Here is a 24,471-nt window from a genome sequence, read left to right as displayed (position 1 = left end):
ATTTCTCCAGTAAAATTCTGGCTCAAATTATAGTAAGCTTGGAATTTAGATTTTTTAAACTCTGCCATAAATATATCCCCAAACAAAATAAGAAGTAGGTGAGGTTTTCATGTATTTTTTTGTAACCCAGCTGAATGAGGTAGCATGATACGGGGCATAGAATGTGACTGTCCCGGCTTCGTGCCAGCCGCAGAGCACACGAGGATCATGTCTGTCTGCTGGGGTGCGTGTGGGAACCACAGGGGTCATGTTTTCATAGTATTCTGTAACTAACATATATTATGCGAATGTGAGTTGGTAATTTGTCTATGTAATTGCTCTAGCGTCTTGAGCCCTTGCTGTGTACCAAGCACCATGAAGTAGTTGCCCACAGTATCAATTTTAATCCTCACTGTGAAGGAAGGTGGGTTTGTATCATCCTCATTTTATAGATCAAGGAAAAGGCTTGTTTAGCATATTTGGTGCTTGCCCAGAGTCGGATAGCTAGCTATGAGTGGTTCACCATGGACTTAGAACCCAGTCCGTGCTCTTAATCTTTAACCTTGGGCACTGCTGCCCTACTCAGGGCATAAGGCCCGGCATGTTTTAAAAGATGTTTTGCTCAGAGTCTGCGTTCTGTGTGTCAAACGCGGCGTACCTTCCTTTTCCAGGAAGGCTGACTGAGCAAGCGTTCATGGCTCACAGAGCTCACGAAGCCCAGGAGGCTTCAGAGAAAAACCTCACCTACCTTCTGCCCAGAAAATCTCTCTTCGTGCCCACTTACTTTTCTGATATGTCTTTTGGGTTCAGTATGTGTTTTCTGAGAATAACCTGGTATTAAATCATTGAGTTCACTAAAAGGCGTAATAGAATGTAAAATTCTGTATGTTTTCTGACAAAACAGGAGGATTATATTGAAACGGATGATAAAAAAATTTTCCCTCTGCGATGGACTGCTCCGGAATTAGTAACCAGCTTTCAAGACAGACTCCTAACTGCAGATCAGACTAAGTATAGTAATATCTGGTATGTATTGACTTACCGTTCTGTTAGACTTTTGAGTAGCAGAATCCTAACTCCTTTCCCCTTGAGTACTTAGAGAAAAATAATTGAACAAGACTTAGGAACACAGCCAAGCCCAATGGTGAGGTAAAGACAGCTTATTGACATGATAGTAATTATCACAATTGTGATGATTTAATTAACTTTTCTCTTACCCATTCAACAGTAGTAAGGGCCATAAAAGCAGGAACCCGGTCTATTTTCTTGCCTACTGTAGGATCTACAGTATAATAGACATTTTAAATATTTATTAAAATGACTGAAAAAAGAGAGGTTTGGACCAATATGTAATACTGTGATTTATAGGACATCAGTTTAATGAAAGTTGAAAAAAAATGTGTTTACGTCTTTGACTAACAATTTTTGTTACAGCTTTCTTAATTTATATATACATTTTTTCGTGCTATTATCCTGCTTTTTCTATTTTCTTTTTCTCTTCTTGCCTTCTTTTGGATTGATTTTTTTGACTGCTTTTTCCTGTTAGTTTGGGAGCTGTATGTGCTAGCCCTATACTTTTATTAAAGGTTACCCTAGAAGTTATGACATGTATATTCCACTTATTTTAGTGTACTCTTAGTTCATATTTTGACCCTCCTCTGAACAATACAAGGACCTCAGGATACTTTAACATACTTTAACTTGGTTTAAATGTACACCACACACCTGCATGGACACACACACGCACCTGTGTATACACTTACACACACTATTATCTTATTGTTGGGTATTTTTTTTTTCTTTTATCCTCACAAGATGTTATGATTGATTTTTTAGCACTTTTTTGTTTAGGTTTATCCACATAATTAAATCACTTTCCTCTTCATTCTTTTTTTATTTTCTTTCTTTCTTTCTTTTTTTTAATCTCAGACATTCCATCTGGGATCATTCTCCCTTTGTCTGAAGTATGTCCTTCAGAATTTCCCATAGTGAGGGCCTGCTGGTAACAGACTCTCAGTTTTTTGTAGGTCTGAACATACCTTTATTTTGTCCTCATTTTTGAAATATATTTTTACTTGGTGACAGTTACTTTCTCTCAGCATATTGAAGAGATCATTCTACTGTCTTCTGGCTTCCATTGTTGCTATTGAGAAGTCAGCCGTAAGTCTACCTAAGCTCTTTGAAGGTAATGTGACCTTTTCTGTCTGGCTGCTTTTAAACTCTTCTCTTTGTCTTTTGTTTTTTTGTAGTTTCACTATGATGTGTATGGGTGTGGATTTCTTATGTTTTTCTGCTTGGGATTTATTTGGCTTTTCAGATCTATAGGTTGGCGTTGTTCTCAGCCCTACCCTTCAAATACTGCCTCTGCTCCATTTCTCTCTTTGGGAAGTCCATTTAGATGCGTGTGATGCCTTCCTGCTCTGCCTTCTGTCTCATCTCTCCTTTTATTCTATCTCTTTGACTCTCTGGGCCACACTTTAGATAATTTTGAGACCTGTGCTCCAGCCACTAATTCTTTCTCTTTAAAAATTCTCTCTTCAGCTGTATCTGTTCTTCTGTTAAATCTCTCTTTTAAGTTTTCTATCGTTGAGCTGTTGACTTTTCAGTTTTAGGAACTCTGTTTTTTTTTTCAAAAGATGTCCTAGCGTTTTAAAACAATTGGATTAGGATCTACATCAGATAATTCCAGTCGCTGAAGTCTTGGTGGATTTGATCTTGCTGGTTCTCGATGGTGCCTTGTTTCCTTGGGGTGAGGAGCTGGGAAACCTAGAACTGGGCAGCATTCCTCCAGAGAAGACCCCCACTTCCTTGCTTGTATTGGGTCCCAGGGGCCCTGCCACGTTAGGGAGCCTCACATATTCAGCCTTAGGGTTTTTTTTTAACAGATGATGTGAATTTGGGCTGCAAATCCAGTCAGGGGCCAGCACTGTGGTTACAGCTTGTTAGGGACCACACCTCCCTTACACACACACACACATACTGACACACTCACACTCATAAACATGTACACTCACAGCACCTCTGTGCCAAGTTAGCTTGCCTTTCAGGCTCCTGTGAGGAGGCAGGGGGCAGGTATATCTCACTGTGAGGAGGTCTGTGATTACCCTGAGCTTGGGCAGGCCCAGGGCTTTGGCCTCTTCACCACCACCTGCATTTCCTTACAAACCAAGACCCCAAAAGCCCGAGTTCTGTGCTTCAGCAAAGGCACCGGCTCAAAGGTGGTTTTAGTGTTCTCCTTAGTTCTTCAAGTTCCAGAGTTTTTCCTGGCAGTTCCCTGGTGGCCCGTCTTTGATGCCTTTAAAAAGCTGCTTTGTATGCTTCGTCCATATTTTTACTGCTCCTAGCAGGGTGTTCAACCTGCAGACTTAGCCTGTGTTCCCAGAGACAGAGCCCGCCCCCTGTTGCTGACACTTTGAGAATCAGTCTCTGGTGGTAGTGCCAGCTGCGGCCCAAGGCAGGGCCCCTGCCGCCCTATACTGGGGGGAACAAGAGGGGCCTCTCAGAGAGTTTGTGGAAGAGAGGGTAAGAACTGCAGGACGCTTTTCTTCCCAGAGGGGTGAGCCCAGTGGTCCTCAAGGGCCCAGGAGCCAGGACAAAGTGAAGAATCGAATAGCTGGGGATCGGCGGCAGTGATTGGTGGCAGTTATCCCGGAGGACACCGCCTGGGGTAGAGGGCTCCGGGGTGTGGGGAGTTGAGAAAGCCCATGCTTCGTGTTCTCTGAAGAACAGGGTGGGCTGGGGGCTGGAGAGGGCTTTGGTTTGGGAATGGGCCCTGTTGGGAGAGGGAAAGTGAGTTAAATCAGGGGTTTGGAGAAATGGACACAAGTAGTTATATGCCCAAGATCACACCAAACATGGTGGCCATAACATTCATTTTGCCATTAATTATATACTATCTCTGTGATCTTTCATGTTTCATTTGAATTTCTTACTTTCCTCAATTAAATCGTAAACTCCCTAAAGTCATCAATAGTGTCTTAAAGTTCTTTTATATCTGCCTCTGGCAAGTCTGTGCCAGGGAAAAGAAGTATTTTATTTCTTGAATTGAGTTGTGAAATTTGGGTCCATATATCTCTGCTGGCAGAAGTGATTTCACCACTTAGATACTGAACGTGCTGATTTTCTTCACTGACTTGTGAAGCTGGTGTAGAGAAATTAACTCATAAGGTACATGTTACTGCACAGAGACATGATAGACATTTGTTCAGTGCAGTTTATTATTCATACAAGCATCTGGAGGTGTCGATCCAAGTCATGTAAACCGTCAGTAACCCAAACCTGGCTGGATGTTAGAACCACTAGGGAACTTTTTATTTTATTTTATTTTTTATTTTTTAAAGATTTTATTTATTTATTTGACAGAAAGAGAGAGATCACAAGTAGGCAGAGAGGCAGGCAGAGGGAGGGGGGAAGCAGGCTCCCTGCTGAGCAGAGAGCCTGACGCGGGGCTCCATCTTAAGACCCTGATATCTCGACCTGAGCCAAAGGCAGAGGCTTAACCCACTGAGCCACCCAGAGGCCCCTAGGGAACTTTTAAAATACAGTTTCCTAGGCAACACCTGCATCTACCAGCTGAGAGTCCTTGGGGGTAGGGCCTAAATACCTCTGTATCCCCAGAGGACACAGGTGGTCAGCCAGGGTTAGGGGCCACTGCAGTGACTAGGAGATGCTGCTACACGACCAAAGGCTCGTGCTGGGATAGAAACACAGACTGCACAGAGGAGGTGGAGAGTAAGTGTACATCTGACTGAGCTGCAGAGGCCGTTTCCATGGTGACAGAGCATTTGGCCTGAGAGAATGGGTTGAGTACCATGGGGTGTTCCCTCCTTCCTGTGGTAGCAGCCGTGAACCTGGAGGCATCAAGAGGCTCAGGCAGGTGGCAGACACACAAATAGGGGGCAGAATGACAGCAAGAAGTCCCTTCATAATAGCAGCCAAACTCGCACTGTTAGGAAATGTGTGGGTCCATCAAAGAAGAGATGATTTGTTAATATAAAGGTTTCTCTATTTTCTGGTGTTTACTGCTGTTGTGAATGGGAGTTTTGGCGGGTTTTTTTGGGGGGGTGTCCACTTCAGGATATTTATCTTATATCTCACTGTTTCGCTGATCTCCGAAATAATCCTAATGATCTTTCAAATAATTTCTTGAACTTTAAAGTTGACAGTCACATTAGCTCTTCTCTATAACCGTGCACGTTACCTGTTTAATTTTTTGGGGTTTTTTTGCAAGTTTTTTTTCCAAAACTTCTACTAGAGTACTCAGTAGTAAATATGTAAATATGAGGAGGTGTACTTGTCCTCATTTTATGGAAAATGCCTCTTTTTGAAGAATCACGTTAAAGAGCTATCATGAGTAACCTTTTCAGTACACACTGTGTCTGTAAAGTCACTAATGAGCGTACAAATGAAAATGTTTGACATCTTCTGAAGGGAAGAAATAACTTTTCTTTTTTCCACAGGTCCCTGGGGGTGACACTTTGGGAGCTGTTTGATAACGCTGCTCAGCCTTACTCCACCCTTTCCAACTTAGATGTTCTCAATCAAGTGATTCGAGAGAGAGAGACAAAGCTCCCTAAACCCCAGCTGGAGCAGCCTTACTCTGATAGATGGTGGGTGACTCCATTTTACGTTTTCTTGTCTCTTTCTTGGGGTGTTAGTTTCATATTCCCTATTTTTAAACAATACATGTTATGAAAAGCAGACATTAGTATATTATTCACAACTGACTATAGATTTAACATCTATTTCTAAAATTTAATGTTGTTTTTTTTTTTAATGTGTAGAACAAGTAGGGGCTTATGAATTACATGCAATGAAGTCTGAACTAATTTAGAAAAGTCAATATTAAGGGAAGTTTCCTCTTGTGGAATTGCTTTCAAATGAGACTCTTTCTGTAAGTGATACCTAATAATGGGAGAAAAGAGCATAGAAAGGATAATATTTAAATAGGGAGCGGAAGCTAATTTGCATAATGTATGTTGACATTTGCAAAACAGATTACTTCTTACGAGTCTTCGGACCAGTTCTTACCGCATGGACAGTTCAGATCAGGTTTATCTCTTACTAAGCCTCTGCACCACCACGTGCCCTGTGCACATGGCCTCTGAAGCAAGGCCAACCCCTGTGTTTAGGCATCGCTCAGCTCCCCACGCTGTTGGAACCATTTCACCCAGGATAACTGGACCCAGACTCTAGACATTTAATACTTCGAAGTCATCTTTGTCTTCCCTTCTGTTCATTTCACCAGCTTGAGATGTTGGCTTGTTCAGTCAACCCTTCGAAGACCCAGCTCCTGGTCGCTGGCTTCTCTGGACTTCATATTCTCCTCTTTCCCTCCGCTTTCAGCTACTTTTCTGGTCTAAGGAAACCATGTGCTACATAACATTGTGTTACTTTTTCCTGGGTGGAATAGTTACAGATGAGTTATGACAGAATTTGTCTCCGAGAATGCTTGCAAAATAAAGTGAGTCAGTCTAAAAACATGAGACAAGTCCATTCTTGACTACACAGGATACCTGTGATAATTTCTGAAAGAAGAGATCATGTTAAAACTGTTTCTAGGGTGCCTAGATAGCGCAGTTGGTAAAGCGACTGCCTTTGGCTCAGGTCATGATCCCAGAGTCCCGAGATGGAATTCCGCGTCCGGCTCCCAGCTCCAAGGAGAGTCTGCTTCTGCCTTGATCTTCTTCCCTCTCATGCTCTCTCTCACTGTCTCTCTCTCAAATAGATAAATAAAATCTTTTTTTTGTTTTTAAGATTTTATTTACTTATTTGACAGAGAGAGAGAGAGATCCGATCCCAAGTAGGCAGAGAGGCAGGCAGAGGGAGAGGGAAAGCAGGCTCCCTGCTGATCAGAGAGCCCGATGCGGGGCTCGATCCCAGGACCCTGAGATCATGACCCGAGCCGAAGGCTGAGGCGTACTTAACCACTGAGCCACCCAGGTGCCCTAATAAACAGAATCTTAAAAAACAAACAAACAGCTGTTTCTAAATTCTGGGGCTAAGTCATTGGATACACACCAGAAAAACAAGTGACAGATACCGTGAGGTGTCCCAGGAACACAAAAAACAAGGTGGCGAGATTTTTATATTTCTTTATTTTCTCTTTCCCCATGAACTGAAGTGTTCAACAGTGGTCATAGCATAGAAACTTCTGAGATGTTGAGTTGGCTTAGGAGTCCCTGTGAAGTCTTTTCTTATTTTAAAGCAATTTACCATCCATCCATTAATTACTTCTCAATTGTCGCTCAGGTATGAAGTTTTACAGTTCTGTTGGCTGTCGCCAGACAAGAGGCCCGCGGCTGAGGACGTGCATAGATTGCTCACGTACCTGCGGATGCAAAGCCAAAGGGACTCAGAAGTCGACTTCGAACAACAGTGGAATGCTCTTAAACCAAATACAAATAGCAGAGACACTTCAAGTAATGCCGCGTTCCCAATTCTTGACCATTTCGCCAGGGATCGGCTAGGCCGAGAGATGGAGGAGGTCCTCACCGTGACTGAGACCAGTCAGGGCCTGAGCTTCGAGTATGTCTGGGAGGCGGCTAAGCACGACCACTTTGACGAGCGCAGTCGGGGCGCCCCAGACGAAGCTTTGTCCTACACAAGCATCTTCTTCCCAGTTGAAGTGTTTGAGAGTTCACTTTCAGATCCTGGGCCAGGGAAACAGGACGACAGTGGCCAGGATGTCCCCCGTGGGGCCCCCGGAGTGGTTCCTGTGTTTGATGCCCACAACCTTTCTGTTGGAAGTGACTATTACATCCAGCTGGAAGAAAAAAGTGGTAGCAACTTGGAGCTTGATTACCCGCCCGCACTGCTCACAACCGAGATGGATAACCCAGAGAAGACCAGTGATGAGACGTCCCAGTTTCTGACACTCAAGAATCTTGAATTCGAGGAGTCCAGTACAGATGAGGATTTCTTCCAAAGCAGTGCAGACCCCAAAGATTCCAGCATCCCCGAGGATGTACATGTTCCCAGGGGCCCTGAGAGCCCATTCAACAGTATATTTAGTGATCTGGACAAATCAGAGGATCTGCCCAGTCACCAAAAAATATTTGACTTAATGGAATTAAATGGAGTTCAAACGGACTTGAAGCCGACCTCTTTAAGTTCAAGTCTGGATCCCTCCAGAGAGTCAGTAACAATGTGCCACTTGGAGAAAGAAAAGCCCCGTAAGCTTTTTGACTGCGAGCCTCTTTGCTTATCAGAAAACCTTTTGCACCAGGATAATTTTGATCCACTGACTGTTCAAGAATTGTCGGAAAACTTTTTATTTCTTCAAGAGAAAAACTTACTAAAAGACTCATTGTCTAGCAAAGAACATGTAAACGATCTTCAAACAGAACTTAAAAATGCTGGTTTCGCTGAAACAATATTAGAAACTCCACATAGAAATTCTTCAGATCCTGAAGTTAAGCTTGCTGAAAATAAACCAGACTTTTCTTTGTTGCAGGAAAACCTAAGCGCAAAGGGTAAAGATACAGGTGTCGTGTTGAAGGACAACACGTTGAACACCTCATTGCCGTCGTCCCCGGAAGTGCAGGTGCCTCCTACCTCTCTCGAAACAGAAGGAACGCCTCACCATGTACCTCCAGATACGTTTCTGAAGCAGGGAGAACCCACAGGGTCTGACGTCAGTGTCCGCGAAGACTGTCTCTGCCAAGAAATCAGTCCAGACTCTGTGGCCATCACAGTTGTAGTTCCCTCAGCTGAGGCCAAAGCACACGGCACTGGCGACAGGTCCCATGACTTGACCCATCAAGGTCAAGAGGCCTTGAGACTGACCAAAAGTGACTCGGTTCTCGTTGATGACGTTTTGGCCAATAAGGTGAGTATAGGAAGTAGTCTTCCAGAATTGAGACAGAACTTACAAAACCAGCCCCTTTCAGAAGACCATCACAGCAATAGTCTGCTGGAGAAAAACTCGGAAGCTGTGGAGACTTTGAGTCAGCTGCATTGTAAAGATGCTACAAAAGAGGGGGGCTTGGTGTCCGCCCTCTCCTCAGACTCAACCAGTCAAGACAGCCTTCTAGAAGACAGCTTGTCAACACCCATTCCGACTTCAGAGCAGTCTGTGGAGACCCCAGACTCCCTGGATTCTGTGGATGTCCATGAAGTTTTATTGGGTTCTTTAGGCTCTCACACGCCTCAGAAACTCTTGCCCCCCGATAAGCCTGCAGACAGTGGCTACGAGACAGAGAACTTGGAGTCCCCTGAATGGACTCTGCACCCTGCTGCTGACGGCGCCTCAGCCTCAGAGGCGGCCACAGCGGGCGACGACAGTAATGGCAGTTTGCCTCCCAATCCGGTCATTGTCATCTCAGACACAGCCGATGGCCACAGAGGTACAGAAGTGACCTCGCAGACTTTCGCAGCTGGCTCTCAGAGCTCATACCGAGACTCTGCTTACTTCTCAGATAATGACTCTGAGCCAGATAAGAAGTCCGAGGGGGTCCCAGGACCCTCAGCCTCAGCCTTGGAGTTGGTAACAGATCAGCCCCTGCCTGAGCCAGTCATCCCAGAGCAAAGTCCTGGCGCCACGGACAGTTGCCTGGAAACCGGACAGTGCCAGCCAGACCAAAGTTGTCTACCTGCCTCGCAGGATTCCAGTCACCTGGAGTCGAGAGAAACGTTGGAACCGGCACCAACTGATGTTTCCAAGCAGACGCCTCCTCCTGAAGACGAGGCTGGCAGTCCCTTGAGTATGTTGAACTCCGAGTTGAGCAGCGGTGAGGACTTTGAGGCACAAGAGGAGCGCTCCTGCACGCTCGCCTCCACTGGAACCAACACCAACGAGCTCCTCGCCTTTGCAAATTCCGCTCTCTGCTCCGGCAGCGCGTCAGACCTGATGGTGGAGAAGTCCTTGTGCGGCCATGCCGAAGGCCCCAAGCTGAAGGAGCCAGATATGGAAGGGAAATACCTGGGGAAACTCGGCGTGTCGGGCATGCTCGACCTCTCCGAGGACGGCATTGACGCAGACGAGGAAGATGAAAACAGTGACGACTCTGACGAGGACCTGCGGGCCTTCAACTTGCACAGCCTCAGCTCCGAGTCAGAGGACGAAACCGAGCACCCCGTGCCTGTGATCCTCAGCAACGAGGATGGGAGGCACTTACGGAGCCTGTTGAAACCCTCGGCCGCTGGTGCAGTTGATCAGCTCCCAGATGACTGGAAAAAAGAAAAGAAGGCGGTGACGTTTTTTGATGATGTCACAGTCTATCTGTTTGACCAGGTACCTGTTAATCTCCAAACTGTTACGTTAGAAAAATTCCAAGGTGTTAGGAAATTGAGTGTGCTTTGTTTTCCTGATTGCTGTTTTGAGGCCACCGTTTTATGATTCCTCAAAAATAGTAATTTGGGGAGCCTGGGTTAAGCTTCTGTCCTCGGCTCAGGTCATGATTTCAGGGTTCTGAGATCAAGCCCCATGTTGAGCTCATAGGGAACCTGCTTCTCCCTCCCTCCCCCCCACTGCCCTGCTCGTGTGCATGTGCACTCGCGCGCTCTCTCCCTTGCTCTCAAATAAAATAGGAAACTGGGGTTGGTCACAGTTCTGAGAATATGCAGAAATGCAGTTTGGACAAGGAACTCCTATTAAGTGAAGAGAAGGAGACCTGGATGCCCTTGCTGGGTTTGTTGGCAGAGTTCTACTGAAATTAGCTACTCTTTACAGACCAAGTTTGTATAACCCAGAGTTGGCAGCAGTAGCCAGCACGCAGGTGCGAGCTGGAACAGTCCGTGGCTCACAGGTGGCCCCGGAGGTGCTGGCCAGCCACGGCCCCTGTGGATCGGGACCAGGCAGCGGCAGAATCCGAGGCCCTCCCACCCTCCTGTGCCTGCTGAGCGCTGCTCTGTGAGCTCAGACTTCAGCCTCCCTGCAAATGAAGGGCTGAAGATGTTCTCGTATCTGTTCATTGATTTCCAGGCGAATTCGGTTACAGTCAGAGAGCATGCTTGGTATGGTTTCGGTTCCTCTGAACTTACAGATGTTTGTTTTAGAGCCAGGCCACGGTCTGTCTTGGTGAATGTTCCCATGTGTACTTGAAAGAATGTGCCTAAGGGATGCCTGGGGGGCTCAGTTGGTTAAGCATCTGCCTTCAGCTCAGGTCCTGATCGTGGAGAGCCAGGCTGGAGTCCCACATCAGGCTTCCTGCTCAGTGGGGAGCCAGCTTCTCCCTCTGACCCTCCCCCTGCTTGCACGTTTGCACATGCTCTTTCTTTCTCCTCTCTCTCTCTCTCAAATAAAGAAATACATAAATTGATTTAATTAAATTAAAAAATAAATCTTTAAAAAAGAAAAAAAATCTTAAGAAAGGATGGATGTGTCCATCAGGTGTAGATGGTTGGTAGCGTTTGCTGCTTCTACACCGCTGCTGATTTTCCTGTGCGCCCGGAGTTCCATCTGTGGCCAGAGAGAGAGAGAAGTGTTGAAGTCTGCAGCCGCAGTTGTGAATTTGACTCTCTCCTTCACTTCTGTTCATTTGTGCTTTCTGTGTGTTGCGGCTCTGTTGTTAGCTGCATGCACGTTTAAGATCACTAGATCTTGCAAAGGTCAAATTGACCTGTTTGTTGTTCTGTAGTGTCCTTCTGTATTCCTTTGTCTGATACGTGTGTAGCCTCTCCGGTTTTCTCCCGATTGATATTTGCATGAGGTATCTTTCTTTGTTCTCGTACTTTCAGTCTTATATCATTATGTTTGACGTTAGTTTCTTGTGAATAGCAAAGAAAATCTTAAGTCTACTCTGAAAACGTTCTCTTAATTGATGGTTTTAAGCCACTTTTAATAAAATTGGTCTTATTTGAATTTTGGTGTAGCATTTCGTTCACTGTTTCTCTGGTTCTTGCTTCCTTCTTCCTGCCTTCTTTTTGGTAATTTAAGCATGTTTTAGCATTAATCTTTTAATTTATCTATCGCATTTTTTACTGTGTATCCTCTCTCAGTATAGTTTTGTAGTGGTTTGGGGGATTAAAATACCCATACTTCTTACAATCTACTTCGAGTCACCATATCAGATGGGATGCAGAAACCTTATTACCATTGTCTGGTGCCGCCCACATACAGACACTGAAGCCCCGTCACACGGTGCTCCGCGCTTCACTCCCAGTGATCAAACATGTTTTAAGAAACTCAAGGGGAGACTGATAGGGTTCTGTTTACCCAAACCGTCCCTACTGTTTCTCTTTTCATTTATGATGTTCCAGAATTTTCCTTTCTGCTTGAAGAAATTTGTTTGGCCATCCCCCCCCCCCCCCGCGTTTTTTTAAAAATCAAACCTACTGACAACAGATTATCTTAGTTTCCCTCATTCCTTAAGGATATTTTCTCTGAATATAGAATTCTGAATTGACCGTCCTCTTCTTTTGGTATTATGTCTGATTGCTGTCAGGACTTTTTTCTTTGGAAAATTTCTTTTTCTTCTTAGCAGTCTGATTATGGCCATGGATTTCTTTGAATTTACCCTGTTTCAAATTTGCTGAGCATCTTGATCTGTAGTCTTACATCTCACCAAATTCAAGAACTTTTCAGCCATTATTTCCCCAAATGGGTCCCCTCCTGCTGGTACGCCAATGTCAGGCTGCTGTGTGTGGCCCATTGGCTCTTTCTTCACTTTTCATTACTGTGCAGATTGGCTCATTTCTGTTGCTCTCCTTCGAATGCATCCACTCTTCGTCATCTCTGTTCTGATATTAAGTCCATCTATGGGGTTTTTAGGTTTCGGCTGCTTTGCTTTTGTTTTGGAATTTGCATTTTGTTATGATTTTTATCATCTGTTCTTTTGCCAAGACTCTTATCTGTTTACGTTCACTTCAAGAACTTTTGCCCTTGCCTGTAGGAACGTTAAATAACACCTTTTCAGAAAATCCCAACATCTGTGTCATCCTGGCATGGCATCCATTGATCGTCTTCTTCCCTGTGAATTGAGGTTTTCTTGATTCTTTGTATCCGGACTGATTTTAGATTGTATCCTAAGTGTGTTACATGACTGTCTTGTTTAGACTCTAAGGAGACCGCGGACATTTCTTTTCTAGCAGGCATTTACCCATTGGGATTCAGGTCACAAGTTCTAACCGTCCTCCTGTGGATTGGGGTCACCCAAAGCTTTTGCTGTACTGATTGAATCTGTCCTCTGCATGTCCCTCCCTGGCCAGGATGGGTCTTGGCAGTGGTCTGCCCCGCAGTTCAGTTCTTAGAGCTTCAGTGTGCTGTTGAGTCAGCTTGGAGGTAGTTACAGTGGGAGCTCATAAACTTGATGGGGTCTCTTTTCTGAGCTCCTCCCTCTCCATGGTGTCCCGGACAACACCCCCCACCCCGCCCTGTGCTCCAGCTAACGAGTGGGGGCTTTTGTTAGCATGTTCTATGGGACGGTTTATGCCACTGAGAAGCAATGGGCTTCTCCTCACCCTCTTGGGATCCCAGTCCCTTCTTTTGCAGAGGGAGGTCACCTCCCTCAGGATATAGGTTCCTGTCACCTGAGGATTGCTTAGGGCTAGGGAGCAAGAGAATGGAGGGGGAAAAATCTGCAATTCTCCCCTCGCTAGCCCCTGAGGGTCAGAAGACCCCCTGCCTGCTTCAGAACCAGAACCAAAGAGCTTCTGGAGCTCTCTCTGTCCACCCCAGTGGCCACTTTGGATCTCAAGCTGTGCTGGGTCCAGGCCCAGAGCCGTTGAGGCAGGGGCAGTGGGAGGATGGCACACCGTGGCTGCTTCGGTGTACTTTGAGTTCTGGCGTTCTTTCCCAGCCAGCCTGCTACTGTTGACTTTCCGGAGGCCTCCAGCCGCTGCTGCGTGCGTTCTGCCCGGCTGCCAGAGCCGCTTCGGTGGGGGAGACGGGACTGTGCGTCCGTATTGCAGCTTCCCTAGGCCCTGAACCCACCGTGTGGGTCAGACATGGTGCCGGCCTGTCACATGTACACCGGAGGGGGGCGCTCTTGTGAGCTGGCCTTCGCAGATGGCAGTTTCTCTTTGGCTTTTCAGGAGACCCCAACCAAAGAGCTGGGGCACTGTGGAGGAGATGCGCAAGGCCCGGAGCTGAGCAGCCCGGCCCCTTCTTCAGGCTCCCCTTACCTGAGCAGGTGCATAAATTCGGAAAGCTCAACTGATGAAGAAGGTACGTCACTCCACTGATGGGTTTAAAAAGAAACTGAAAAACAGTGCAGTGTGAATTAAGGTGAACTTTTCGGAGGAGAACATCATGGATTGTTTTAAATGGCTGTTTCGACCCCCCTGGGAGTGGCTGTGCCATCTGTCAGGCCCAAGTCGGTTTTGGTTGATCTGCAGAGCACACCTGTGTTCTTGCCCCCACCCCGCCCTCCGCCACCCCCCCCCGCCACCATCCCACCCCAACTCTCTGTTCTTTATCATGAAATCGTAAAAGGAGAACTGTTTTTATTTTTTCCTTTTAGGTGGAGGCTTTGAGTGGGATGATGACTTCTCCCCCGACCCTTTTATGTCGAAGACAACAAGTAATCTTCTTAGTTCCAAGCCTTCTCTTCAGACATCCAAGTACTTCTCGCCGCCTCCGCCGCCCCGGAGTGCGGAGCAGAGCTGGCCTCACGCACCGCCGTATTCCAGATTCTCCATCTCTCCCGCCAACATTGCCAGCTTTTCTCTCACACACCTGACAGACTCGGACATCGAACAGGGAGGTGAGAGGAGGGCTGGGGCCCAGTCTGTGAGACCTTCCCTGCTGGACTTGTGTGCTTTTTAGCTTGGTGCCTTCCTAGTGCAGAGGCGATTGTAAGAAAATTCTTTAATGAAGCCTTCACAGCCTTGAGAGCATGAGCCTTGAGGCCACATCCCCCGTGTGTGGGTGTCTGTCCCTCCGCACGCTGACTGCTACTTGAGCTGTTCCCTCCCAGCCCCTGTCGGCCGAGGCGGCCCGGTGGCAGCATGGCTCTAGCGTGTCTGGTGTCTGCCGCCTTCTTTCCTCTTTCCACTTTTGCCACAACCTGCCCCCCCCGCCCCACCCATCTCTGCTTCTTTCCCCCAGAGAGAAGCTGTTCTTAAAAACACTTGGCCCGAGAGACTGGGATTGAGCCCAGATGTGCTCTGGCTCTTCCCCGGGAGTATTGATTTTGCCATTAAGTCCTGGTCTTGTGTGATAGCAGAGGTCTGGGTGGGAAGTCACGGGCAAGGGCGCATTTGAAGTGGTATTATCTGAACATGTGGATCCTTTGTTCCCCATAACCAGATTGGAAGACAAATGTTAATAGGTACATTTTTTTTGATTTGAAGTTTGCAGTTCAAATACTAACTATGAAATATAAAGAGCTTTCACTTGTGTTTGTGCTCTGTTTAATTGTGCCGATTAGATAATGCCCGTTACCTAGGGATCTGTCAGAGATCGGGGCTGACTTTCTCCTGTGCCCTAAGCACGGACCCTGAGCCGCGTGCGAGCTGAGCAGATGTGTGCGCGGGAGCGTGGCAGGTGCTGCTGTCCCAGGAAGCTCCGCGGCGCGCGCAGGTGGTGGGCAGCCCTGCTCCCAGCTTCAGTTCCTCTTTCTGGAGCGCGGGTCAGGCTGTCCACACTATTTTTATCTGTACCGATCACTTCACAAACCCACCTTTGCTTGTATTCCCTGAAATAGGAAGCAGCGAAGACGGAGAAAAGGATTAGGTGGACACAGATGCGCTCCCAGGTCCCGGGCTGCTCCCCCAGGGCGGCATTCCTGTGCGGAGCCCAGCAGTGACTTCCCCTCCACGTCGGCTGCAGCGGGCCCGGCCCAGGAGAGAGACTCAGGCGGCCAGGAGGGAGCTGCAACAGCTCCGTGCCCACGGCAGGAAGCCCGGCCAGGGAGGCCCGGTGGCCACGCTCACGCACCAGAGGTGCTCGTGCCCTGGTCGTCCTTGGGGAGCGTCAACCCTGCTCCGGTGTGTGGGGAACTGTAGGCTCTGGGTTGTTTCTGGTTTCCATGTGGGGTGTTCTCTCACTGCACATCTGTGCATCGCTTCTGGGCGCGAGGGCCCAGAGGAGCACGATGGGAATGGGCGCCAGTGAGCCATATTTATTATTTTTAAAGAAATCACTAATTGCTTTCTGTAATTGCACTGTGGATAAATGTTCTAAGAGTACCTGATATTGTACAGAATCTTAAATTATTCAAGGAAAATAAGGCAGGTCAAGCTGGTGCTATCCACTAGTTTGATTTCTTTCTCTGTTTTATAGTTTGTTTGCTCTGCATGGTACTTGTAAAGTTTAAATATTTTGAGTGTTCTGCTGTCTAGAGTTGTTGGAATTGTACATATGGTACTTTTTCGTAAATGATACATGATTCCGAATGTTAGTGTTTTTTGTTTTTATAGGAAATATTTTTGATGAGTCCAAAAAGACTGCTTCGTTCTGTTTGACCGAATGAAACACACATTTGTCTCTTTCTATAACGCGGGTTCCTTGTAGCAGGTGAGGCTTCTCTGAGCAGCTGAGGGGTCTTGGAGCTCCTCCTTGTGATTCTCCCACCCCACTGCCCCATCTTTTTAAACCTTCAGTAAAACTTGACAGGTGGTTCACCCCGGAACTCAGCTTTGGTGTCCTGCCCCCTCCCTGGGGAGCCGCGGGCCCTCGCTCTGCGCCGCGCTCTGCTGTGGCCCCTGTGCCACCTGCCCCCAGGCCGGCTCATCTGCTTGGTGTTTGGAAGCAGAGGTGGCTGTGGCTTCGGTGTCCTTGTAGCTCCTTCCTGCAGACGGTGCGACGGTGCCGGACTCTGAAGAGGAAGCTGCCCACACGGGGCTGTGCTTGCCGAGGGCAGTCTGAGTTCATGCTGTTTGTGCACACTAGGTGTTGAGCTTTCAAATAACGTCCGGAGGTGAATTTTCCTGGAAGAACTACTCTGTGTCATGGCCGGCTGCAGCTGGGCTCCATAACCGAGTAGATACACTACATCCCGTACACTACATCCCGTGGCCGGGAGGAGGGACGAGGGACAGTGGCGGAGCCTGCGCAGCCAGCACGTCCTCCTGCTTGGAACCTTGGGCAGCCACACGTGGCTTCCCACCCAGACGCAGCCCTGGGACTCACCTGCACCAACCCTTCCCTTCCGCATTAAGCACCACGTTCTCCCCTTGCCTTGAAAGGGACCGAGTGTGTCCAGCGTTGCCTCCTAATGTTGCCAGGGATAATGGGGTGGTCACGATAAAAAGCTGACCTCATTCTGCAGTCTGAGTTCTGCCGTGACATCAGGAAGTTTCCAGGGGCCAGAGCAGCGTGTGCTGAAGGAGGATTGGCATGTCCGCCATGAAGCCGTGTATATCGGGGTCGGGCGCCGCATCTGTGTCCACCACACGCTGGCCTTCACCCCAAATGTTTTCCGGTGCTGATTTGCTTCCCCGACGCCAGTGTAACACAGGTCCACTGGGGCTGCCTGATAGAAATCCCAGCGATGCTGGTCCTAGCGTGAGATGCAGGTGTGTATTGGCTAGCGTTTACAAAGTGAATTATGACCTTTATTGTTCACTCCACTCACATTTTATACTAGCAATAACTTTCCAGAGCAAGAACTCAGAATGGAGAAAGAGCCTCCTTTACCCTCCACTTGGTGTGAGTGGGGAGCACAGCCAGGAGAGTGGGGTCTTGGGATGTGCAGACTGAACAAGAAAAAGTTAATAGGGCATTAGAAGGTGATTTTGCCAAAACTATCATAACTCTGAATTTCTTGCTATGAAGACTTCTTGAATTTCCAGAATTTTTACATCTAACTATCAGTCTTTGTTGAGAGCTACAGGAGAGGTGATAATTAATACAAGTTTTTTTTCAAACTATAACAAGTTCAGATTTAATGACTAAAGTCAAGCAGATCCATAGAATATATCATCGTCTTGTATAATCAGCCCGGGATAAATTTATTGCTATTCAGGGGCTATACCTTTTTCACTATGATTAAGGAGATTTTAACAACCTAATTCCCATTTTAATTTATTTTAGGTCTATCTTACTGTCATGAATAATTGCCAAAAGAAAGCATTTTATACATTGAGTTGGGGGGGTGGGTTGGAGTAGTAAATCTTACTGTGGGGTTGCATGGTGGGGAAGATTTTATATTTATAATCAACACGTGAGTCAACATGTTCTTTTGAAATCTCAAGCAATACGTGGGAAACCAATTATGTAGGTTAGAATTTTCAGCCCATCTTTGAGGTGTCAGCATGTGCTTTGTTCAAGTCGGGTTTTTTGTTTTTTTGTTGTTGTTTTGTTTTGTTTTTTACTACGTTGGTTATCAACAGTGGGTTTTCACACGGAACTTGTTCTAAAAAGTTATGCAATGAAATGAATCAGTGTCATTCTCCAGATAATATGGGTGAGATGGATACTACCTGGTTCACAGTGGTATTTCCTGGCTGCCTTTGGAATCTATCAGGTTTTAATTAGTGCTACTCTGGTGGAGTTTACATATTTTAAATCCTATAATAAAAATAATCTGACCTTCATTTCCTTCCTAGCTAGATGTTAATTTGTGTAATCAAATGATCCTGTCATAAGCCAGAAAAAGAAATGTAAAAGAAATTATAAAGTGCTCCCCAAATCCTCCTGGAACTTGGACTGTGCGTCTGGGTAAGAAGCCATTCATCTTAAGGGTGAAGCAGCTCCACGAAGCTGACTTGAAAACAGAGCATTCGTTCTATTTTTCAATGTACAGGTGATTGTTTCTAATGAAATGGGTTTTATCTTGGAAAAGTCTTTGTATGTCTTGCTGCCGTAAAACGCCTTTCAAAACCTCTCCGTGGTATTCATATTTTCCATAGGGTACCTGTAGGGTCAGTGACTTACTGCATGTCTGTCCTGAGGGCCTGGGGCGCAAGGGAGGCAGCTTCTGGTTTCATCCTACTCGGCCCATCGTTCCACAATTCCAGAAGTGAACCCAGTGTTAGTCTCCAAACATTGGGCTTCGGTGATGGGGGCTTCAGAAGAGTAGCCTTATGAGAAGTAGCCTTAAAATAAGAATGGGTAACTCAGTGACCTCAGACTGCAGTCTCATGAATGATATTCCTAATAGCGGGGTTGGCTCCGGTTTTGGCTATTAACAAAGAAACTCCTCTTCAGTACACAGGTAAATTCTGAAAGATGTGTAGACAGTATTGAATTCCCAACAGCCTGTTACCTGAATGGCTTGACCTAGGTTGTTCGGGCTCTCACAAGTGCAGAAAGACCCTACCAATGGGCCGTGCCTGCCTCCACTGTTGAATCCCTTCTGCAAGTGAGGACCCATGGGGGCGGTCACACCCACGCGGCTTCCCTGTTGTGCTTGACACAGTTGTGAGAGGTTCACGGCAATATCACCGCTAATGAACTTTCAGTTTAAATTGTGTACATTTTTAAATTGTAAGATTTTTACTGTATATTGATGCATAGTGTGATTCAATAAATTGCTTGTAATTTAAAAACTATTTAATATTCAAAATAAATATAGTTATATATTTATAAACTCTGTTGCTGCGTTTCTTCCCTGGGGTTTCCCCCTGCTGTGTGAGGCCCAGGGCGGGTGACCTGGCACTGCCCTGCCCTGGGCAGTAGCAGCCAGTGGCCCTGGGTCATTCACTGCCGGGTCCCTGGAGAAAGTGTGCCCTTTTCCGTGGTCTACACCCCCCACGCTCCCGAGGAGACAAAAGTCTGCATCATCACTGGACAATGGAACATGCAAATATGCTTGTGCTTCCTCCAAGTGCATTTGTAATTGGAAGCCTTTACTGATGAGTTTCAGAAAGAGGCACTTTAATTTCTGATGCACAACCTGTACTGAACTGTAAGCCAAGAGGCTAATCAGCTCAGCACCAGCCTTTCTGTGCCTCTGTGGCCCTCCCTCCCCTGTCCCAGTTGCCAGCAGCGGACAGGAACAGCCTCCTACCAAGCAGGTCTGGCCCCTGACTTCTTCCCTCACACAAACTCCCCTGAGAACCTTAAGGGCTAGATGGAGACCAGGAGCACCCCTGTGAGCCCCTCTGAGAAGTGCCAGATCAGCGCTGGCCCTGATTCTGCTGGTCACGAGGGGTGGGAGGCCAGACCCACGCGAGACCCCAAGGCCCTGCAGGTGCGCTCCATCAGCCTGGAAAAACCCCTGAGCCAGAGGCTGCTTTAAACAACTTTTCATGCTCCTTCGAAGGGTAAGGAAACCGAGGGAGGCGGGCCGGCGATTAAGTAAAGCAGGTGGATGGAAGCCGGGTTTGAGCCCAAGCTGAGCGCACTTCTCGCCCCGCTGGAGACCTCGTGAGACCGATGACCACCACGTATGTCCCCGTGACCCGCACGCAGTGGCCGAGCAGGCGCTCCGCTGGGCAGGGCTCCGCCCACTCGCCCCTGGACCTGCGCCCTGCGGAGTGCTGGCAGTCCTGCATCGGAGGGGGCGCCCTCGGGAAGCCCCCGGAGCTTCAAAGGCTGCTGCCCCTTTGAGAAAGCATTGTTATTGCAAAATGGCTCTTCCGCCAACTCTCCGGGCTTCAGCTCGCGGTGCCAGCCTTCACCTCAAGGCCAGGTGCAGCGGCCGGGCGCTGTCCCGGGGCTTCCCTCCGCGCCCGCGGGCTCGAAGACGCCTCAGTCTCCCACTCCGCCGAATGGGCTCCAGGCCCGGGCTCCGCGCGGCGGGCAGGGGGCGGCCGCCTGGAGTGCGGGGGCGCTGCCGGGCCCCCCTCCCACCGCCCGCAGGTGCGCCCCCGCCCCCCCCCCGCCGCGGGGCAGGGACACGCACACACCGGCCCCGCCCCGGCCCCGCCCCGCGAGCTCATTTACATGCGGCCGCGGCCCCGCCCGGGGCGGCTAAAGCGACGTGTCCTTGTCCCCCGTGGGCAGCCCCGGCGCGTGCAGCTGCGGATCTGCAGGTAACTGGGGGTGGGGGATCCCGGTGGGGCCGAGGGGCGAGGACCGAGAGGCGGAACCTGGGGGATGGGGGCGGAAACGTAGGTGGGTGGGCCGTCCATGTAGTGGGACTGGGGGCTGTGGCAGGCTCCGGCCACTGTCGACCTCTGACCGCGGACAGCTCCCCCATGTCCACAGCGGTTGTGGCCACAATGTCTTCCCTGCATGTGTGACATCCAACCGTGAGGCAGTCAGTGAGGTGGCTGGAGTGGGCACCTGTCGATTAGGTGGAGGGGAGGCACAGCAACCTCGGGCAGACCTCCTCCCTGAGCTGGAGCCCTGCCACGTCACTGGGTGGTCTGAGAAAAGTGCTGAAGGCCACCTAAGCCCAGGGGGCAGTGAAGGGCAGGGGCCAGAGAATGGGCCCGGGATCAGCGCATGTGGAGTCGATTGTGGACACCAGGTCAAAGAGAAGTGTGGGGGGGTCGCTGTGAGGTCAAACAGGAATGGGGAGGGGGTTGGGGTGAGGGCTCCATGTGTACGGGGGAAGGGGCCTGGGGTCACTGTGCACCACATGGTCAGCTGCCACTGGACAGTGAGAGGGCCCTCGGGCATGGCTGCCCCAAGAGTCTGCTGGGCATCCTAAGCGTCCACCAGCCTGCCGTGTGATCACATGGTGGCCTGTGTTCTGGATTTCAGTTCCAAGGGCCTCCCTCAGAGCTACCACCTGCGGGGACAACCGGCCTGGAGCCATGAAGACCAAGAACCGGCCCCCCAGGCGCCGGGTGCCATCGCAGGACACAGAGGCCACCGCAGGGGAACAGTCCCCAGACAGGCCCCAGCAGGGGTCGGGGCCAGAGCTGGCCAAGGGTCTGCGGAGCAGGACGGCGCGGGCACAGGGGGCGCGGGCGGAGGGCGGGCGCCGGCGGCCCGGGCCCTCGGGAGCTGGTGGCCGGCGGGAGAGCAGCATCCAGCGGCGGCTGGAGAGCAACGAGCGGGAGCGACAGCGCATGCACAAGCTGAACAACGCCTTCCAGGCACTGCGGGAGGTCATCCCACACGTGCGGGCCGACAAGAAGCTCTCCAAGATCGAGACGCTCACTCTGGCCAAGAACTACATCAAGTCACTGACCTCTACCATCCTGACTATGTCCAGTGGTCGCCTCCCAGGCCTGGATGGGCCGGGCCCCAAGCTCTACCAGCACTACCAGCAGCAGCAGGCAGCAGGGGGCACCCTGGGGGCCACCGAGCCCCAGCCCGAGGGCCACCTGCACAGGTACTCCACGCAGATCCACAGCTTCCGAGAGGGCTCCTAGCACCTGGCCTGGGGGGCAGCGGCCAGGCCCGCTCCCCGCAGCCCTGCTGCCTCCATGCCAAGAGCCCCAGATTGGTGGTGACAGCGCACGTGGACGTGCCCCCAGTGGCTCCATATCCCTGAACACTCAGCCGCCTGCGTGGAGCACGTCCTGGCCTTCCGGGGATGAGACCAGTGAGCGGCCTGGTCTGGGCCATGGCTCCGGGCAGCATAAAGCCCAAACCTCCGCAGAGGTCCCAGGACCTGCTTTTTAATTGACTAGGGCCACAGTGGACAGGCTTTTGTAACTAAATTCTCTTCACTCCCATCTCCCTCCTGAGGCATGGGGAGATTCCAGGAAAAGGTCAGTTTTGGTAAGTTTCCCCAGTTCCTGCAGAGGCCCAGGCCCTGAAAGGGTCCTCCTCCAACCTCCGGTATAGCCTCCTCATTTGGGGTAAATTGAGGCACCGAGCAAGCAAAGCCCTCGGCCACAGAGTGTGGCTAAGCCAAGGTGACTGACTCGTGTAATTCAGCGTGTGTCAGGTAGAAACCCCAAAACCCCTAGAAATACTAATCCGATTGCCTCAAATTAATTCTAAAGGGACCTTGGCAGGGAGAGTGGCTGGGATCTTGTCCTCGTTCCTGCTGGGTGGGGGTTCCTGACGGTGGCGGGACACGCGGCCTGGCGCTGTGGGGCTGGGGGACAGGTCTGGGAGGGAGGTTGGAGCCTCTGCCTCCCCTGAGCAGCCACCTCCGTGTCCCTCTCAGGTTTGCTGCTTGCTGTCACGCTGGTCACTGCCGGGGTCATGTCCATGGCAGAGGGTGGTCTGACAGAACTTCAGGGTGTTCTTGGGTGCTGCTTGGAGTTGGGGTCCCTGCAGGGCTTTCTGTGGGAAGGAGCCTGGGGTGGCCGCAGCTCCCCTCCCCAGCCTGGTGCTGCTCCTTCAAGGCGGGCCTGGGCAGTCTGGCAGGTCCCTGGCCGCCTCAGGCCAAGCTTCCTTCTGTAGCGACAGGCTTGGCGACTTTGCTCTCAATGCCCCCTGGCATCTCTCCTGCCTCGTCCCTGGGCCCACGGTCAGTATGGGGAGGGGACAGAACAAGCTTGGCAGTCTCAGGCAGGAACGGCAGTGACAGAGGCTGTGGGAGGGTCAAGTTGACCTGGCATATGAGGCTAGAGCTGTCCCCGAAGCCCCCGGGGACCAAGCCCCCCTCCTGGGTGGGGGCCGAGCAACATGGAAGCAGGGCTGCCGCGGTGGAAGGCCGCCTCGCACCCTCCCAGCCCCAGGGGTCCCGGCCCCAGCTGCTTCATCCACTGCCCGGCTTGGCATCGGCATCAAGGACAGCAGGAGGCAGCCCTCAGAATAGCCATTAGCCACGTTGGTCCTCACTTTCCGGGACCGACGCTGGCTGGACCCTCCCCAGGCCCCATGCCGGGCCCTCTGGAAGGCGGCCCCGGGAGGCGTGGTCTGGCCCTAGCCATCCTTCAGCACCATCAGGTGTGGCCCACGCCAGGTGCTCCTGGCCTGCCCCTTGGAGGTGGCCCCTCGGGAAGGTCCATGCTCAGGACATTCTGCTGATGGGAGCTGAGGTTGAGGGCCGCTTGGAGCTCGGGACTGATGGGGGTCACGCTCGCTGTGGGTGGCCCGGCCAGCTGGGACGCAACACAAGGCCCACAGAGCTCAGTGTACCCCCCGAACTTGCTGAAGGAACCCACAAACTGAGCTGAAAGCAGCGGGAGGGGCACCCAGAGGAGGCTCTGTCCCGGAGACCGTGCCTGACGACCAGGGGTGGTGGGAGGGTCTGTGGGTCCCCACCTCGCAGATGACAGCTTTCAGAGCTCCTTCTGTCCCAAACCGGCACCTGCGTCCACTCTGCTTCCCAGAGGGTGACCTGGGCCCAGATGTCGGGTCCTTCTTCCCCCTCGTGGCCAGAGGGCATTTTTATACCCTGTGGCCATGTCACAGAGGATGCTTAAAGGTCCCAGTCGAACTTTGGGGTGTTAAATGGGAGGGGGGAAGGGGAGGGTCTGGTGATGGGCCAGTGAGCCTGCTGCTGGGTCTGCTCCCTTGGCCCTTGCCTTGGGCACTTCTGCCCTGCAAGGAAGCCCAAAGCCGGCCACCCACTGGCTCCAAGCCCTGCCACCGGGCCCGCACCCACCTGTGGACCAGACCTTGTGAGCTCTGGAGGCCGAGATCCCCATGGACTGGAGCTGAGGAACCAGAACTGTGACCTTTCTGTGTGGGAAAACCTGCCTGGAACTGAACGGCCAGTGCCCCTCCTGTAATTGTGGTGAAAATGTTTCTTAAGTGATCCAAAGTTGCTTTGATTTTTCCTAATGGTCCCTTCAGAGTACTAATGAAACCAATGCTGTGTCATAAAACAAAAACAAAAAGATTCTACCACGACTGCTACTGTGGGG

The 24,471-nt window shown here is 50.0% G+C and overlaps 2 protein-coding genes across 4 annotated transcripts in view; both read left to right on the top strand.

The window, feature by feature from the left end:
* Positions 1-19,394, top strand: part of LMTK2 (lemur tyrosine kinase 2) — an 86,399-nt gene extending 67,005 nt beyond the window's left edge. For 2 of the 3 annotated variants that reach the window (XM_045992608.1, XM_045992607.1), the window contains exons 9-14: positions 884-1,005; positions 5,439-5,588; positions 7,231-10,213; positions 13,954-14,086; positions 14,382-14,624; positions 15,567-19,394. In XM_045992608.1, the coding sequence (XP_045848564.1) occupies positions 884-1,005; positions 5,439-5,588; positions 7,231-10,213; positions 13,954-14,086; positions 14,382-14,624; positions 15,567-15,595 (3,660 nt within the window). In that variant the 3' untranslated portion in view covers positions 15,596-19,394. The remainder of the gene's footprint in view (positions 1-883; positions 1,006-5,438; positions 5,589-7,230; positions 10,214-13,953; positions 14,087-14,381; positions 14,625-15,566) is intronic. The other variant, XR_006816603.1, reaches the window with a different exon arrangement.
* An 821-nt stretch (positions 19,395-20,215) lies between these two features.
* On the top strand, positions 20,216-24,396 carry BHLHA15 (basic helix-loop-helix family member a15). The gene is made up of 2 exons (XM_045992984.1): positions 20,216-20,781; positions 21,458-24,396. The coding sequence occupies exon 2, from the start codon at positions 21,511-21,513 to the stop codon at positions 22,072-22,074; it is 564 nt and encodes a 187-aa protein (XP_045848940.1). The 5' UTR covers positions 20,216-20,781; positions 21,458-21,510; the 3' UTR covers positions 22,075-24,396.
* The last annotated feature ends 75 nt before the right edge of the window (positions 24,397-24,471 follow it).

Source organism: Meles meles, chromosome 21 (assembly GCF_922984935.1).
Source record: "Meles meles chromosome 21, mMelMel3.1 paternal haplotype, whole genome shotgun sequence".
Classification (NCBI taxonomy): domain Eukaryota; kingdom Metazoa; phylum Chordata; class Mammalia; order Carnivora; family Mustelidae; genus Meles; species Meles meles.
Note: the sequence above shows the minus strand (reverse complement) of the source record. Positions and strands in the feature narration are given on the sequence as shown.